This window comes from Dendrobates tinctorius, unplaced genomic scaffold, assembly GCF_039654945.1.
Source record: "Dendrobates tinctorius isolate UK_male_01 unplaced genomic scaffold, ASM3965494v1 ptg000147l, whole genome shotgun sequence".
Lineage (NCBI taxonomy): Eukaryota > Metazoa > Chordata > Amphibia > Anura > Dendrobatidae > Dendrobates > Dendrobates tinctorius.
Genome location: NW_027361814.1, coordinates 17,019,969 through 17,039,192, shown reverse-complemented (window position 1 = coordinate 17,039,192; position 19,224 = coordinate 17,019,969). Strand labels below are relative to the sequence as shown.

The window sequence follows — 19,224 nt, the reverse complement described above, 5'->3', positions numbered from 1 at the left end:
GCGAAATCTCGCAAGATTTCGCCGACGCCATTTTGGATCCCGACGGCATCCACGCCGGCGACATGTTCCTGAGGCGACGCTATTTTGGATCGGCGAAATCCCGCGATACTCAAGATGGCATCGCCGCAAGAACATGTCGCCGGCGAGGACGACGTCGGGATCCAAAATGGCATCGGCGAAAACTCGCGAGATTTCGCCGACGCCATTTTGGATCCCGACGTCGTCCACGCCGGCGACATGTTCTTCCGGCGACGCCATCTTGAGTATCGCGGGATTTCACGATACTCAAGATGGCGTCGCCGCAAGAACATGTCGCCGGCGTGGACAACGTCTGGATCCAGGATGGCGCCGGCAGAAGAAGATGTCGGGGATCGTGGAGCAGCGGCGATGACGGCGTGAGTATGAGAGACGGAGTGAGAGAAGGGGTCGTATGTGGAGTGAAAGAGTGAGTGGAGATGGTGAAAGGTGAGAGGAGTGTGTGTGTTGAGGGTTAACATGGCAAGAGGTGTGATGCTATCGCATCCTCCCGATGAGATAGCATCGGGCCATAATCTAGTCATAAATAAGCCCTAAGGCTTCAAAAAACGCAACCACAGACATTCTCTCAGGGGCAGAAGAGGAAAGCGAAAATGCCCAGGCTTGTGGGGACCCCCTAAGCAGGGACTTAACCACCCCCAACCTCTGTTTCTCATCCCCTGAGGAGCGGGGTCTCAAAGAGAAAAAGAGCTTACAGCCCTCCTTAAATACTCTGAAATCATCTTTGTTACCAGAAAATGTATCTGGCAATTTAACCGGGGATTCAGGTGGGACTAAAATGACATCTCTATTCCCCACCTGCTGGAAGCCTGCAGAAAGTACCCCCTGAACTGAGTCCTCAACCCGCCATTGGGACTGGGCCAGAGCTTGGTGTTCCAAAATAAGCTTCTGCAGTGACTGAGTCAAGCATTTCACCTGCTCAGATAAAGCACACATTGGGTCCATGCTGCAGAAGTGAGGAGAGAAAAAAAAAATAGCAAGCCAGTTATAATGTCAGGAACACCGCACTGAACTTGCTCACTGAGCCAGTGCGCGTGTCCTGAGTAAAGCGAACTGTGCTCAAAGATCCCTGTGGAGCGGGCAGCAGCCGAGTAGATGCGTACTTCAGAACCGCAGGACCTGAAGCAGGTGACTGCTAGGGGCGTGGCCTAAACTCCAGAGAGCTAGGAGCTGCATCAGAACTCCTAGCAGGGTAACTGCGAGACAAAGGCATAGACAGGGAGGATAGTCTGGACGTAGCCAATGAGTCATACACAGAGATAGCTGCAAGGTACAAAAGGGGCGAGCAGAGAGTAGTCGGATCACAGGCAATGAGTCATACACAGAGAGGATAGCGCAGTACAGAATCAACAGGCAAACTCACAACGGGAAACAGAGCCGGGTCTGAACCATATAAGCAAGCTATAACAACAAACAGGCACAGGCACACAGAGGTCAGCACACTCGGCCAAAGGCAAAAGTATAACTGGCAGGGATTGGAGCCTCCCAGGGGTTTAAGAAGCTCTCCCAGAACCAGAAAGAGGCCACAATCATTAACCCCAGGTGTGCAGGTCAAAACCTGCACTGAGCTCCAGACATTAACCCCTGATGTGCAGCTCAAAAACCTGCACTGGGATCATGACAATCTCTACTTCGAAGCCACTCTGATATACCTGGATGATATCATCATCTATTCCGCCACATTTGAGGACCACCTGCGGCGGTTGGGGCAGGTGCTCGGCCGGCTGCAGAAGTACAGGTTGAAGGTAAAGCCCCAGAAATGCCACCTGTTTCGCACCCAGATCGAATATCTGGGGCACGTAGTCTCGGCTGAGGGCGTTCGGCTGTCCCTGGAAAAGGTTGCTGCCATCCAGAGACGGTGAAAGACGTGCGGGCCTTCCTGGGGTTGGCCGGCTATTACCGTTGGTTCGTGAAGAATTTTGCACTCCGAGCCTGAACCCTGCAGGACCTGCTAAAGGGGGCTCCTGCCGGGGGCGAATGGACGAAAAATTCAATGGCAGCAACCGCAAGAAGACGCGTTTCAAGATCTTAAGGCTGCACTTAGGTGCCCCGGTGTTAGCGTATGCGGATTTCTCGCAACCGTTCATACTGCACACTGACGGGAGCCTCCAGGGACTAGGGGCTGTGTTGTCACAGGTTCAGGATGGTCGGGAGAAAGTGATCGCCTATGGTAGCCGATCACTGCATGACTCTGAGCGTAACCCTGACAATTACAGCTCCTTTAAGCTCGAGCTCCTCACGGTAGTGTGGGCCATGACGGAGCGGTTCGCAGAGTACCTGGCGGGCTCCGAAGTAGTAGTGCGGACGGACAACAACCCGCTGGCCCATTTGGAAAATGCCAAATTGGGAGCCCTGGAGCAACGGTGGGTGGCTCGAATGGCCAAGTTCAATTATAAGATCATCTATAAAAGAGGGGCCGAAAATGTACATGCTGACTCCCTCTCCAGAATTCGGCATACAACTCCAGGGAAAAGTCAGGACGACGAATTGTAAGGGGAAGAGACGCCGTTCGCCCTCACCCATGCCATGATTACAGCGGACATGTAGGAGGCATCCCATTCAGGACCCTCACAGGGGATGCTGGAACAGCCATGGGACAAATGGATCCAACAGCAGCAGGAAGATGGAGAAATTGGGCTCCTGCGCCGATGGGTGACCACCGGCAAACTGCCCACTGATTCAGAGACAGACTCTGACTCAGGACATGTTGATGTTGCGCCAACGGGAAAAATTCATCATCAAGAAAGGGCTATTGTACCGTAAAGCAGTGTCACGGACGACGTCTGCTACAACTTGGCAGGTGTTCGTGACCAGAGCCCTACTAGCCGAACTGGCTAGGGAAGCCCATGAAAAGGGGGCTCACTTTGGTGCTCAAAAGACTTTGCAATGGTTGCAGCAGATCGTTTACCATCCGCGCTTGCACGCTGCTGTGGAAGAAGTTTGCCGGACCTGCCGCCCATGTGAGCTCGCCAAACCAACCGCACAACGAGCCCTGGTACAAGCAATAGTGACTTCAGCTCCCCTTGAGCTCCTAACAGTGGACTATTTAACCATAGGTCCCGCATACCAGGGCAATGAACATTGTCTCATGATGGTGGATCATTTCACTAAGTTCGCCGTGTTAACCCCCACCTGAGACCAAACTGCGGAGTCGGCCGCCTATGCAATTTGTAAAAATTTCATCCAAGTATACGGCTGCCCGCAAAGAATACACTCAGACCAGGGAGCGTGCTTCTTAGGAAAAGTCATGTAAGAATTGCATCGACTCTATGGTATCAACAAGTCCAGAACTACGCCTTATCATTAGCAGGGAAACGGAGCCTGCGAGCGATTTAATCGGACATTAATCCAAATGTTGCGTGCCCTGGAGAGTGACCGAAAGGCCCGCTGGCCTGAGTATGTCCCTGAGCTGGTGTGGGTTTATAAAAACCGGGTGCATCGGGTGACCGGGTACACCCCCTACTCGCTGCTATTTGGACGAGAAGGCAAAGGAATCACGGAAGTGGAATTAAACCAGGAAGAACCCCAACCTTGGACCGGAGTATCATCATGGGTCCGAAACCCCTCCACCGAATCGTCCATACAAAACTTCAGGACCTGGAGCACCCAAGGGAGCTCTGACTCCACCCACTGACTACCGAACTGGAGATGGAGTACTCATCCTAGATCAGCGGCCCCAAAAAAGTTAGACCCACGGTGGGAGGAAAACCCTTACCGAGTGTTGCGCCGAGTAAGCCCCGATGGACCTGTGTATGAAATACAATCTGAGAAGGACGGCATACCTCTCACTCGTACCGTGCACCATAATATGTTATGTCCATGTGCATCCACCGACCCCACGCGACCCGAGCCTATCCCTCAGGTCCCCGACCCTCCGCCAACGGTCTGGGACCTAGATGCTGAAGAGGACTGCCCAGCCAAGTCAGCGGGCCCTCCAAGTAGGGACATGGCAGTAGACTCAGTCAGCCCACCAGAGTCGACCAGCCCACCACCCTCCACCACCCCAGAAGGCTCCACCACAGTTGAACTCAGACGCTCCGAGTGGTCAACAGCTGGCAACCCCCCCCGAACGTTGCGAACAGGACCAGTTCATATGGCGACAAGAACTGTCATCTCTAAAGACCACTTCAAGCCGACTAAGGCCCTTGCCAGAGGACTGGTTAGCATACAGGATGGGGGAGTGTGGGAGAAGGGGCCCCCGTCGAGTGACCGGGCCGTAACCAAGGGGACCGTCATTTAGGTTCCGGGGCAAGTTGTTTCCGGGGGACAGAGTTCAGGGCCGGACCGTTGAGACTGACAGATGGGCTGGGGGAGGAGCCGATATAAAAGGGGAGGAGAACGCTAGTCACAGTGAGTCAGCAGAACGGGGAAGAAGGAGCAGGAGACAGTGGGAGTGTGTGAGAGCCAGAGCGACGTACAGAGGCCAGAGAGGAGGACAGAAGCTAGAGGGACATTTACACTGGACAGCAGAGGGACGGAGCTAAGTCGGCCGTCCGAGAACCGCTGCTCCGCTTCAACCAGCGGCCTGCCCGCGGACACCTGCGGCTGTTGCCGCCACATTCCAGCCCGCGGTCATCTGTGGCTGTTGCCACCGCACTCCAGCTCACGGCTGCGGCCTGCCCGCGGTCATCTGCGGCTGTTGCCGCCACACTCCAGCCCGCGGCTGTGGCCTGACTGCGGTCACCCGTGGCCGTTGCCGCCATACTCCAGCCCGCGGCTGCGGCCTACCCCTCGCCGCCCGCAGCCGCCCCGCTCCTGACCGCGGCTGTGGCCAGTTCATTGCAGACGGCAGCCACTAGTTCCCCGCTCAGTCCGTGGCAAGAGTCAGGCCGTCGCCTGCCGCAGACTCCCTGTTACAGCTGCTGGCTGCGCTGGTGGCTTTCCAACCGCCACCCCGCTTCGCGGCCACTGACCCCCGTCTGGGGATTGCGGCCCATCTGTCCAAGAACTCTTCCGGGGCCTATTGTGCCTCTGCTTCGCCTGAGCGTCGGAACGCTCGAAGACTATGCCAGATCTTTAGCAGCTGGGCCCAGCGGCTGCTACGCCGAAGAACCATCGTCCAGGACGCTGAGGACATCAGGATGGATAAGTGACATTATATAACTAAGAACCCATAGTCGGCCATACCGTGGCCCCATAGTGACCGGCCTTTGCCGGGGTAGTCATGTTCTTATATATCAGTGTTTGCTTGTGTTGAGTCCCTGTGAGGACAATTCCTGTTACCTGTTTGGTTGCTTAGACTAGTCCACCTGATTTATACCTATAAAAAGTTATTACCAAAAGTACAAATTCGTCTCGCGTCTCGTCACTGCATCACGCATACCTGCTGGTACCACATTAGTGTGGCTGGACCACACAATTAGCACAAAGGATTTACATGCTGAAATGTGGACTGGTGGTTGTACCACCAATCAGCAGCACTATGGATTTATATGCTGAAGTGGCACCTTGGGGCTTCACCTCAGATTTATTTAGCACTCCAGATTTATATGCTGGAAGGTTGATTTGACACACGATCCTATCTATCTGAACTATCTGACTACTTGAAGCATCAGGAGCAGCCTCTCTGCACTGTTAAATTCACAAAATGGCGCCGAAGTCACGTGTTTAGTTTTTATATGGAGAGGGGCATGTGACTTCGGCAGCCAATGACAGAAGCCTTTTTGTCTGGACGTTGTGGCTAGTTTCTGTGCCCTGATTGGCTGCTGAAATCGCCACACGTTAAGTTAATAAATAAAAGAATAACAGTCTTCCCCTCCTCTTACCTCTCCCCACCCCTCTCCGCATCAAATACGTCCCCCCCACTTATCATACAACTCCACTATTCTAGCCAAAGGCATTAGTGGAAACATGATCATTTACAAAATTTGGCAGAATTTTGTCGATTTTCCGAACAAGTTTGCTCTTCTCTACCTATTATAACTGATGGATACAGCACTTGGAAATTAGCATATATTAGGGCTCGCTCACACCACCGTATTATTGGTCCGAGTGCGATCCTACAATTTATCGGATCGCACTCTGACCAATGTCACTCTATGGGGCCGTGCACCTGTTAGATTCTTACCTCAGACTGAGGGGGTTGGGAGATATAATTACAGCATGACCGAGTTTAATCCGATATTCTGAACGCACTCGATCTTGCAAGTCAATAAGTGCATAGAACCTATGGTTGTGTGACCCTAGCCTAAGGCAGCGTTCACACAATAGAGCCACAGTGCCTTTTTTGCTTCAATCGTGACAATGCTGCATCTTTTTGCCATGATTTTCAAAAATCACAACAAAAACAATGTGGTCTCACCTATTGGCTGGATGACCATACAATATGTGATTCTACTGAAAGGATATGAGACTAGTGACACTGGTTGACACTGCAAAGTATAGGAGAAGCTTTGTCATGTCATTTCTTTTTTTTATTTATCCATCCATGAACAATACTGATGACCACACTGGTAAAAACGGTCACACAGATGGCACACTGATGACACACTGATGACACACTGATGACACTGGGAGCATTTTTTCATGTACGTGTTTAAACACGAACGTGTGAATGAGGTCTAAGAGTAATGTGACTGCAACAAGCAAGTGTAAAAAAATTCGACAAGGTTGGATTTTTATGGGGCAGCACAGTCGCACAGTTCAAATACCATAAAAGACAGCAACAGCAGGAGTGTGGGTTTGCAAGTTCTCCCCATGTTTTCATGGGTCTCCCCAACATATATAGGGATAAGACATTTAGATTATGAGCCCCATTGGGGACAGTGATGTCTGTAAACTGCCATGGAATTAATGTTGCTATATAAGAGAGTAAAATAAATGGACTTCTTGCGGTCCACTTGTCGGAGAATCCTCAGGGGTTGCAATGCATCTCCATTCATTTGTTTTGCCTCAATGTTGTAGCAGCAACACCAAACAAACTTTAGCCATGCCACTAGTGTTGTCCATCAAAGTCAGCATGTGTCCCAGCATTGTACTGCGCATAGGTGACAGTTTGCTGAATTGGGACAACCTCTTTTAGTAAATGAGCATAGTATAGACTATCATCTTCTAACTGATGTTTGTAGACCCCATGTGGATCTCTGATCCCTGTCCATGACACCCAACTATTGGTAATCCCATATATTATAGTAAACTAAAGAAACCAGGAACATTATATTATTAATAAGACATACCATGGGGTCAAAATCTTGGACCCAAAGTGCCTTTTGCGCAGACAGCCACTCTCTCTCTCTCTCTCTCTCTCTCTCTATATTAGTTATAATCTCTTTCATACATTTGTATTCTGACCCAACAATACCCGCATTGATTGGGATCACTGACATGGATCCCATAGGTTTATGGAAAATCTTCCTACTTGGTATTTGCTCTTTCTGATTTTTTGGAATACAACAAAATGAAAAGTTTTACTTACATGGATGAACTCTTTCCGATGGTCCAAGGGATGAGGCAGCAAGTGAGTAGTAGAAGCTGGTGCCACATCTTCTGGGGAATGAGAAAAGTTCTGGACTGTTCCTTAACAGAGCAGGTCTCGTCTGGCTCACGGTATGACAGCGGTTCTTATCTTCATTAGTGGTTTGCTGACTGTCCACTTAAGGTTCCAAGCACGTCACCAGGGGAATCCGTGTCCCAGTCTGCTTCCTACTAATCAGTCCTGATGTCTGACTAGGCTGCTCACCTTGACTGGAGTTCACTCTTATGCCTGTGTACTTATTAATGTTATGACTCCACCTCCTATTATGTGTCTTATAAGGGAGTGAAAGGGTTAATGTCATGCTACAACCTTTATTCTAATGTGCATAAGACATCAAGAATAAAATAAATGACCCTAGGATGGAGGAGAAGCTTGCAGGCAAACGATACCAGCAACTTTGAGACTTGTAGTACTTCAAGATTTTTTTTTTTTAATGTCATGCAGAAATAATAAATTTTCAAATTTGAACTGGATTGTTTTTCAGTTAAAACATAGGCAGGGATGATGGTTGCTACAAGCACACTGAGATAGGCTGGTTTCACAAGTCCTGATATTTTCGGTATCGGAAAAATAGTACCGGAGATATCAGTGTCCGTGTTTGTAATACTTGCGGCACACGTGTGGCAACCTTGTGCTGCCCATGTGCCATCAGTGCCACAAATACCAGCGCCTGGGAAGCAGCAGTCCTGTTAGCGATGTTCCTCGGCGCCGGGTGCTGAAGACTGCTCTTATCATTCTCCCCTGCTCTGCCGGCAATTAGCGCAAGCAGGGGAGAATGTTGAGAGTTATGTTCAATGATAACAGTGAGAGCAGGCGGTGGCTGAAGGGACTATTACTCCCATCAGTCTACACCTGCAGCTGCTAATAACAGTGAGAACAGGCTGCAACCCTCAGCTGTCAGCTTCAGCAAGGCTGGTTATCAAGAATAGAGGGGTCCCAACAATGTTTTTTATTTATTTATAGTGCATTGGGCGGCTGATGAATACTGCCATCAGCTGCCACCTGCTCTTACTGTTATCAGTTGAATATAACTCTATTCATTCTCCTCTGCTTGCCCTGATCGCCAGCAGAGCAGGGGAGAAAGATGAGAGCGTCTTCAGTGCCTGGTGCTGGGGAACAATGCATACTGTACCAATGCTTACCAGGCATCGGTGCTTGTCACACTGATGACACACAGATGTCATCCATGTGTCATCACAGTACATGCGGCAGGACCATTTGCGGCCCATGCTGCTGTTGAAAAACGGACATATCAGCGGATTTTGCCCACGAACACACAATCCGTGGAAACACACTGACAAGTGCACAGACCCATTCACTTGAATGATTCTACGTGTGTAAGTGTCTCTGGTATATGTGAAAACTGTTGTGGCGCCTCTGAGGGTCCAGTCACCACAGAGGTACTACACCTCATCCAGAGGTGTGGTATCCCACTCTCAGGTAAGGAGGGAGCACTACCCAGGACTCTAACACTCGCACCCAACACACACCAGTTCAGTCAGGGCATTGGGTGTACCCTTAGGGAGGATGGCCTCATCCCAGGCTGGCTAGGAAAGGGTGTGGGTAAATGATTGGGGATGGTAGGAAAAAGGGGAGGAGCTTAGAAGGTGAGAGTGAGTGAGCAGTCACATTTGGTGGGAGGAGTTACTGCTGATGTAAGAAGATTGTTCTGGAAGAAGTCAGTGAGTCAGTCAGTCAGTCAGAGGGGAGGGAGATAAGTAGTCAGGGCTGACAGAGTCTGAGGAGAATTAGTGAGTTGGTGAGGAGAAGGCGTAAAGTAGGAAGAGCTAGAGAGAGAGAGTTGTGAGGGGAGTCTGAAGGAAGCTCCTGGGACGACAGAAGGGGTTTTTGGGGCACAGGAAGTGCGGAAACCATCCGTGGGGCCCGTATCCATTAGTGGAGGGACCAGGTCGCAGTGGGGGAACCGGCCCCTAAGACTAGTGGAGGAGTACAAGACTCAGCTAGCAAACTGTATGTACCTCAGCAGCAACCACATCCATTCACCAAAAAGGCAGCCATATAGGGGACTCAGAGAACGTCGCCTGACAAGGTCCGCAACTGCTCGGATGGTGACACTGTTTGTGAAGGTGCTGGGCAGAAGAAGTGGAAACCAGTACAGTGAGATGGCCAGAAGGGAAATACATAGAAGGGATCACTGGAAAGTTGTAGCCCAATCTACCTGGGAGTTTGCTGGACCCCTCACCTGGAGGACACGGCACTAAGCAGGCACCTGCGCACAAGAGAACTGTGAGTAAAATATTGGAAACTGCACACTTGTTAGCATGGCTGGTCTGGAGCTGGAATCTCCAGGAGTGGACCCTCTGGGCCATGGCACCGAGGGGCCCCGGGCAAGCTGCCAGATGGAACCGACCCCTATACAGGGACCGTTAGGAGCAGGCCCAGGGGTTCAAGTAACACGGTAGCTGGTACCGAGAGGGGCGGCTCAGGATGCACTGGAGTAGGATTGTGGGACTGAAGACTAGATGACAGAACAGAGCTGGAACACAGGGGACAGGAGTGGAGTAAGACTGTAGACTGGAATGTGGAGGGACTGAAGTGTAGATGACAGGACAGAGCTGGAACACAGGGGACAGGAATGGAGTAGGACAGTAGAGTGGAATGTGGAGGGATGAGCAGAAACACAGGAGACAGGATTAGAGGAGGACGGAAGGACTGGAGCAGGATGGAACTGGAACACCGGGGGCAGGACTGGAGTAGGAAGGAAGGACTGGAGCCGGATGGAACAGGAACACCGGAGGCAGGACTGGATTAGGACGGCAGGACTGGAGCAGGATGGAACAGGAACACTGGAGGCAGGATTGGAGTAGGACGGCAGGACTGGAGTAGGATGGAACAGGAACACTGGAGGCAGAACTGGAGTAGGATGGCAGGACTGGAGCAGGATGGAACAGGAACACTGGAGGCAGGACTGGAGTAGGATGGAACAGGAACACATGAGGCAGGACTGCGGAATACAGCAGGGAACTCGGATAACAGGACTGAGAGGCTGCTGCAGGGAGCAGAGAAGAACGGGACTGCAGAGAGCACACGATGAAGCGAGGCCCAGTGTGCTAGGAAGCACAGCGATCAGGCGCCTCCCTCAGGGGGAAGCGGCCTGATATGCCCCTGTCTGGTCTGCCATTGGTGAGAGGGTGCTTCCGGGTCAGGGCAAGTTTCAACCGGATGAATTTGGATGAGAGCCAGACCTTGTCCCCGACACGATAGGGTGGAGGATCCAATCTCTTCTTGTTGGCATAATTCTTCATCCGATCAGCGGACTTCTTGAGAGACGTGTTGGTCTCGGCCCAAATCTTGGAAAATTTGGAGGACAAAGTGTTGGCTGCGGGTACCTCGGAGGCAGGAGTTATTGGAAGGGGAACACCAGGATGTCTGCCGAACACAATGAAAAACAGAGACTTGGCCGAGGCCTCGCCAGCATGGTTGTTGTAAGCGAACTCTGCCCAGGGAAGTAAGTCAACCCAATCGTTCTGGTGGGCATTGGAGAAATGACGTAGGTACCCAGTCAACATCTGGTTGGTACGCTTCACCTGCCCGTTGGACTGTGGATGGTAGGCCGAGGAGAAGTCAAGGGAAACTTTCATGAGCTTACAAAGTGATCGCCAGAACTTGGAGGTGAACTGAACCCCTCAGTCCGACACACTGCGTTGAGGTAGTCCATGGAGTCTGAAGATTTGGTGGATGAAGACTTTGGCCAGCTCCGGAGCCGAGGGAAGACCGGGCAGAGGGACGAAGTGGGAAATCTGGGAAAAACGATCCACCACCACCAAGATGACTGGGCAGCCGGAAAAACAGGGTAGGTCGGTGATGAAATCCATGGCGATGTTTTCCCAAGGAACCGCAGGGATGGGCAACGGTAGCCAAAAGCCGGACGGAGGTCTTCGTGACACTTTGTTTTTTGCACAGGATGGACAAGAAGCCACAAAATCGAGTACATCTTGGCGAAGGGTGGGCCACCAGTAGTGATGCGCGATAAGATCCAGGGTCTTCTTAGTCCCAGCATGGCCGGCCAGTTTGTAGGAGTGCCCCCATAGGAGGACTTTTCGCTTGAGGTTCTCAGGCACAAGCATTTTGCCAGGAGGAGGAGCAAGCCAGCTCACTGGAGCCACTGTGGTGATCCTAGTGGGGTCAATGATATGCGAGGGTTCCTCCGTGGTTTCGTGTGGCTGGAAGACCCTGGACAGAGCGTCGGCTTTGATATTTTTGTTGTCGGAACGGAAATGGAGCTCGAAGTCAAATCGGGCGAAAATCAAGGACCATCTGGCCTGATGAGGGTTGAGTCTCTGGACAGACTGGAGATAGGCCAGATTCTTGGGATAAGAGAAGATGGCAAAGGGATGGACAGCTCCTTCCAGGAGGTGACGCCACTCCTCCAAGGCCAACTTGATGGCCAGAAGTTCCCGGTCGCCGATCGAGTAGTTACACTCGGATGGAGAAAAGGCCTACAAGAAGAAGCCACAAGGGTGCAGACGACCGGAGGTGGATCTCTGGGACAATACTGCCCCGGCACCTGTCAAGGCAGCGTCCACCTCGAGTACAAAAGGTCGGTTGTTCTCCGGGCGATGCAGGACCGGAGCCGTGGAGAAAGCCCGCTTTAGGGTCAGAAAAGCCTCTTCAGCTTCCGGAGGCAAATCCTTGGGAGTAGTCCCTTTATGGGTGAGAGCAGAAATAGGTCTAGTGATTGCGGAAAAGTGAGAGATGAATTGCCGGTAATAATTGGCAAATCCGAGAAATCGTTGTATAGCCCTTACCCCGATGGGGAGAAGCCATTTGAGCATGGCAGACAACTTCTCGGGGTCCATCCTTAGTCCAACATCAGAGATAATGTATCCCAGAAACGACAGGGAGGTCTGTTCGAAGAGACGTTTCTCAATCTTCGCATACAGGCGGTTCTCCCGAAGACGCTGTAACACCAAGCGGACACTCTTTCTGTGGGACGAGAGGTGCGGCGTGAAGACGAGGATGTCGTCCAAGTACACAACCACACAGGAGTACAAGAGGTCCTGGAAGATCTCGTGGACGAACTCTTGAAACACCGCAGGAGCACTGCAGAGACCAAAGGGCATGACCAGGTACTCGTAATGGCCGTCTCGAATGTTGAAGGCCGTCTTCCACTCATCTCCGGCACAGATACGGACCAGATTATAGGCTCCTCTGAGGTCCAGCTTGGAGAAGACCCGGGCTCCTCTGAGACAAACAGCTCTGGAATGAGTGGAAGGGGGTACCTGTTTTTGATGGTAATTTCATTCAAGCCCCTATAGTCAATGCATGGCCGTAGAGTTCCGTCCTTCTTTTTGACAAAGAAAAACCCGGCTCCCGCGGGCGACGAGGATTTCCGTATAAAGCCTTTGGCGAGGTTCTCCCAGACGTATTCGGACTGGCTGTGGTCTCAGCGGGAGACAGGGGGTAGATTCTGCCCCTTAGGGGTGTTGAACCAGGAACAAGTTCAATTGGGCAGTCAAAAGGCCGGTGTGGAGGAAGGACCTCAGCTTCCTTCTTATCAAAGACATCGGCGTAGGAACTGTAGGCTGGAGGGAGACCCGGAAGGCCTGGAGGTGACCGGGGAGCGGCCGCCAGGCAGACAGGAGCCAGACAGCAAGCTTGGCATGGGTGCCCCCAGCGGAGTGTCTCCCCAGAAGACCAGTCGAGAACAGGCTGATGAGTCCTTAACCATGGGAGACCGAGTAGAATGGCGTGGGAGAGCTTAGGCAAAGCGTAAAAGGCTATCTTCTCTCGATGTAAGGCACCGACTTGCAACTCCACTTCTTCAGTGACCAAGGTGACGGTCACCTGTAGCGGTTTGCCATCCACCACTGCAATCTGGAGCGGGTTAGATAGAGCAACCACGGGAATTTGGTATTTGTAATAATAATAATAATAATTTGTCCACCTCTTCTGGCCGAATGAAGTTACATGCCGAGCCCGAATCCACGTAGGCCACCTCGGACCCACGTCTCTCCCCTGAAACCAGAAGCACAGAAATAGTAAGAGGTTGAGAGGGATCATAGTCACCTAGGGAGGCCTCTCTTACCTGACCTAGGCGGAGGAGTTTCCCTGTCTCTTTGGACAGGTGCGGATATAGTGCGATGAAGCTCCGCAATAAAGGCACAGACCTTGTGCCTGCCTCTCTTGCTGATGCAACTCGGCCAAGTTGAGACGGTCTATCTGCATGGGCTCGACCGAGGAGGAAGAAGAAGACCCGGCCGAACGAGGACTGGCAGAACGGGTGAAAAGGGGAGCTGGCCTGGTGGATCTCCTGTCTCTCGCTGACTCCCGAGCGTACTCCTGGAAGCGTAGGTCAGTGCGGGTGGCCAGCGAGATAAGGTCCTCTAAGGTGGTCGGGTTATCTCGGCCTGCGAGTTCATCTTTTATTCTGCCTGAAAGACCGCGCCAGAACGCCCCTACCAAAGCCGTGTTATTCCAGCCGAGCTTGGAACCCTGGTGTAGGTTAAAGAGTGATTCGGTGAGAGCAGCTAACCGACCCGGCTCATCGAAGACCCTGCGAAAAGTATCCAAGAAAACCGGAAGACTTGAGACAACGGGATCGTCAAGTTCCCAGTGGGGATTCAACCAGGACAGGGCCTCTCCCTCCAGATAGGACATAATGAAGGCTACTTTGGCCGGGTCAGAGGGATATTGCTGAGGCAACCATTCAAAGTGGAGGCTACACTGATTAAAGAACCCCCTGCAGAGCTTAGGATCCCCAGTGAAGTGAGGCGGTTTGGCGAGGCGGGGCATCGGGAGAGCTGTAGGAGCGGAGGGAGAAGTCAGAGCTGCGGCGGCAGAGTGTAGAGCCGACAAGCGGCTATCAAAGGAGGCCATATGAGACAAAATCTGGGCTTGAGTATCTTGATGCTGGCCCAGCTCCTGCTGAAGACTGGCCAGTAAAGTGACAGTTCCAGGATCGGCCACCTGCAGGGCCGACAAACGGGTGTCCATAGACTTCATGACAGACATAATGCGTCCCTGATTCTCCCGCAGGAAGAGTAACTCCTTCTGGGTAGCAGCAGTACTACCGGTGGAGTCCATGGCCTGATCGTACTGTTATCGTGGCTGGTCTGGAGCTGGAATCTCCAGGAGTGGACCCTCTGGGCCATGGCACCGAGGGGCCCTGGGCGAGCTGCCAGGTGGAACCGACCCCTATACAGGGACCGATAGGAGCAGGCCCAGGGGTTCGAGTACCACGGTAGCCGGTACCGAGAGGGGCGGCTCAGGATGCACTGGAGTAGGATTGTGGGACTGATGAGTAGATTACAGAACAGAGCTGGAACACAGGGTACAGGAGTGGAGTAAGACTGTAGACTGGAACATGGAGGAACTGAAGTGTAGATGACAGGACAGAGCTGGAACACAGGGGACAGGAATGGAGTAGGACAGTAGAGTGGAACGTGGAGGGATGAGCAGGAACACAGGAGACAGGATTAGAAGAGGACGGAAGGACTGGAGCAGGATGGAACTGGAACACGGGGGGCAGGACTGGAGTAGGACCGAAGGACTGGAGCAGGATGAAACAGGAACACCGGAGGCAGGACTGCAGTAGGACGGCAGGACTGGAGCAGGATGGAACAGGAACACTGGAGGCAAGACTGGAGTAGGACGGCAGGACTGGAGCAGGATGGAACAGGAACACTGGAGGCAGGACTGGAGTAGGATGGAACAGGAACACCAGAGGCAGGACTGCGGAATACAGCAGGAAACTCCGATAACTGGACTGAGAGGCTGCTGCAGGGAGCAGACGAGAACGGGACTGCAGGACTGCAGAGAGCACACGATGAAGCGAGGCCCAGTGTGCTAGGAAACACAACGATCAGGCACCTCCCTCAGGGGGAAGCGGCCTGATATGGCCCTGTCTGGTCTGCCATTGGTCAGAGGGTGCTTCCGGGTCAGAGCATAGCTGGAGCACAAGAAGCAGAAGGGAGGCGCGGTTGCGGCCTATGGCGCATGCGCATTGCATGCAAAGACGCCGTCGGCTGCGCACCTGTCAGAGGTGGCCGCCGAGGCTGTCGGGTGGAGGGGGGCTGCGGCGTGGGAGCGATGGCCGGGTGAGTATGCAGAGACGGCGTGACAACCCTGCTGTGTCATCTGTGTCATTCGCGTCTCACCTGCCCTGCACCACACTCACCACCACAGCCGCCATCTTTACTTATAACATCCTAACTGACCTGGGACACAGCTCTGCCTGTGGAGAGATTAACCATCTTTGCTGACCTAACACCATCCCAGAAGATCTGCATTACAGCATCGGCTACCCTTGCCGATTACCACCGGAGGCGTCACGACTAAATCCACTATAAATTACCCCATCATCATCATATTTTATTAATATTACTGACCGCCCAGGGTCACGGACTGGGTCACTGCTGCCATGACATCCCCTTTAAGAACTGACCGGCCTGGCACCGAGTAACCAAAGGCCCTGTGGGGCGCTCCAACTGGCGTCGCAAACAGGAGGCGGAGCCCGGAATAGCCGGGTACTGTGTGCCAGAGACTTTATTATACTGTGTGCCAGAGATTTTAATGGGCTGTCAAAACACATCCATAACTGCGCCACAGGGTGCGCACGATTGAGCTTTCAAAATAACTGCCATAGCTGCGTCACAGAGTGAACGCAAGCTGAGAGGGGTGAGCTGTGGAGGGTGGGGCCTCGGAGTAAAGTGCATTGCCAACATGACTATGCAATGCGGAGGTGTCCGTCAGCAAGGAAGACCCACCTCCTGCATTGCTATGGTGGGAATAGAGAAAGGAGGAAGGCCTGCCCCCGTAAGAGGTTAGCGGTGAAAAGGAAGCACATGGAGCATGTAACTGCAGGCATGGCAGCAAAACACCTGGAAGACACCCCAGAGAGCGGTGATGACCCGGACCCACAGACAACCAGGGACCTGCAACAAAAGAAAAAGTTGGAGAAGGAGCGTTCCATCCGGCGGCCAGCAACCCCAGTCCCTGTGGAGGAGGAGGAGAGAACAGGCACTGGGACAACACCACAGGCAAGTAATGTCACCGACCCTGCCCCGGTAGCCGATGAGGTCTTAACTGGCCCTCTAGCTGTGCCACCAGTCCGTGAACCCGGCCGGGTTCATACTTATCTGAAATGGGACCAGTCTACAGGTATAAAGAGTCACCTAGGGGCTCCGCTCCAGCCCACCAGTCTACCAGGGGAGATATACGCTGAGAGTGCATTGCCTCATCAGCTACCCTTGCCGAATACCACGGGTGGCGTCACGACTAAAACCCCTATAAACTACCCCATCATCATCATCTTTTATTAATTTTACAGGACGCCTAGGACCACAGACTGGGTTACTGCAGCCATGACATCCCCTTTAAGAACTGACCGGCCCGGTACCGAGTAACCTAAGGCCCTGTGGGGCGCTCCACTGTCGCCACACGTACTGGACACACTGATGTCTGAAAGAGGCCTTACAAATGGAAGACAAGCACCAAACCTCACAGCTGGTCTACAGCGGGGTCAGGATGGTGCTGAATTACAAGGACTCATTTAGACGACAGTGGATTTTCTTTTATTTGAAAATCAGTCCGAGTTTCAGCAGTGTCATCAAAATTTAGTCAGAGTCAGTTTTTACCATCAGCAGCATAGTTTCATCAGTTTTATTAATGGGAATCTGTCACCCCATTTTTGCTGTATGAGCTACGGCCACCACCATCAGGGGCTTATCTACACCATTCTGTAATGCTGTAGATAAGCCCCGGATGTAACCTAAAAGATAAGAAAAATATGTTACATTATACTCACCCGGGTGTCCGGCCCGGTCCGGCGCCTTCCATCTTCATACGATGACATCCTCCTTCTTACTTCTGCCTCGGCTCCTGCGCAGGCATACTTTATCTGCCCTATTGAAGGCAGAGTAAAGTACTGCAGTGCGCAGGCGCCGGACCTCTCTGACCTTTCCCGGCACCTTCGCACTGCAGCAGTTTACTCTGCCCACCGCCCCTGCCCCCTGGTGAGTATAATCTAACATAATTTTCTTAACTTTCAGGTTACATTGGGGCTTATCTACAGCATTACAGAATGCTGTAGATAAGCCCCTGATGGCGGTGGCCGCAGCTCATACAGCAAAAATGGGGTGACAGTTTTCTCCATTTTCTATCAAATAGACTGTAAAAATTGGACAGCTCACAGATGGCATTTGAGCACAGCTGTATTTTTTTCACAGACTGATAGACTTCTGATACCGGACAGATGTCCGAGATTTTGTGAGAACCACTCGGTACGAGGAAAAAAATCAGAGCAACACTTTTCACGGATGTCACTCATACCTCTGATAGTCTTGGGGGGAAATTCAAATGTCCATGATTTTTCATGGACTGAGAGGTCCATGGAAAATTGTGGAGACGTGTCTGATTTTGATCTGAGAGTCTGATCAAAATTAGCAATGCAAGCCAATTGGTTCATGAAAAAATTGGATCACGTGATTAAAAACAGATTAGCTGAATCCTTCTAAGCTCCATCTAGAAACAGGATGTACCTCTTCCTTGCATGAATCATAACTAGAATTGCAATTTTACATCACTGCAAAGTCCCAGCCAGAGTCGTGGAGCAGCTGGGTCAGGAGTTGAAGAGAGGGTAGAGCTGGACTGCCAGGGACTTTGAAGTGATGTAGAATTGTAGTTCTTATGATGACTCATGCAGAGAAAAGAGACTTCCTGTTTCTATATAAATCTTAGAAGGATTCAGTTCTTCTGTTTTAATCAAGAGATGTCATAGACCTAATGGAAAAGAGAAGAAATAGCTGGATAGAAAGGAAAAATGAGAAATTTTAAGTACACAGTGCTATATAATATGGTAATTGCAATATATTCAGAGAATACAAATTTTGATGGGAGGGGAAATGCTTCTTTAAGAAAGAGGAACATTGGCTAGGCATAGGGAACCTTGGTATGCTTGGTGTGTTTCAGACCAGAAGTGCGACCACACACAGCAGGCAGCACCAGAAGTCTCAGCAAAACTGCAAAGATCAGGATGCCACAAAGACCCAAGAGGAGACCAGGACACTGGTGACCAGCAGAAAAGCAGCCATGTCAGTAACACTGGTAAAGGAACACTTTGTAGTTTGTTAATTGTCAATGGACCCTTTTAACAACTAAGTACTGTTGAAACTGAAGACCTTCTATAAATATTAAGACCTGCCAGATTTATTATTTATTCACTAGATTAAATGAAAGCGGTTACATCTCATACATGTAGGTACTTGTCCTCGGGAGTGATTAAAAAAACTGAGATTTAGGAAGATTACAGGTGGTGATAGATTGCCTTGTCGCTAGGAAGGACGTTAATTTACACTATGGCACTCAATGTAATATTCAGATTACATTAACAACACTACATTGTCATAGCCTGTTAGGAAAAATACTTTAGAGCCACAGGGAGTTATCCAATTACCTTCTAGGCAAATATTCTTAATAATTAGTGTGCATTTATGTGTAATTAAGCTTTGAGAAACTTAATTAAGTGAAAACTATCTGTTCCCAGAGAACACATGACATACGGGAATACAACAAAGCCTAATCACCTAGAATTATAAAATACTGGTAAGAAACAATGGACACTGCTGTAGATGTCCTCAGGAGATTAGTGAGCAATATATTATGAAATTAAAGGGGAAATCTCACTTTAGCTAAAATATGTCATAACCCTGATAGTATACAGAGGTGGGAGGCTCCGTAACCAGCGGCACATA

At 51.2% G+C, this 19,224-nt stretch overlaps 1 protein-coding gene across 2 annotated transcripts in view; it reads right to left on the bottom strand.

Annotated features, from left to right (window-relative positions):
* Positions 1-7,747, bottom strand: part of LOC141049756 (alpha-2-macroglobulin-like protein 1) — a 163,808-nt gene extending 156,061 nt beyond the window's left edge. Inside the window, exon 1 of one of the 2 annotated variants that reach the window (XM_073546484.1) lies at positions 7,451-7,747. In XM_073546484.1, coding sequence (XP_073402585.1) covers positions 7,451-7,518 — 68 coding nt within the window. In that variant the 5' untranslated portion in view covers positions 7,519-7,747. The remainder of the gene's footprint in view (positions 1-7,450) is intronic. The other variant, XM_073546483.1, reaches the window with a different exon arrangement.
* Between the last annotated feature and the right edge of the window lie 11,477 nt (positions 7,748-19,224).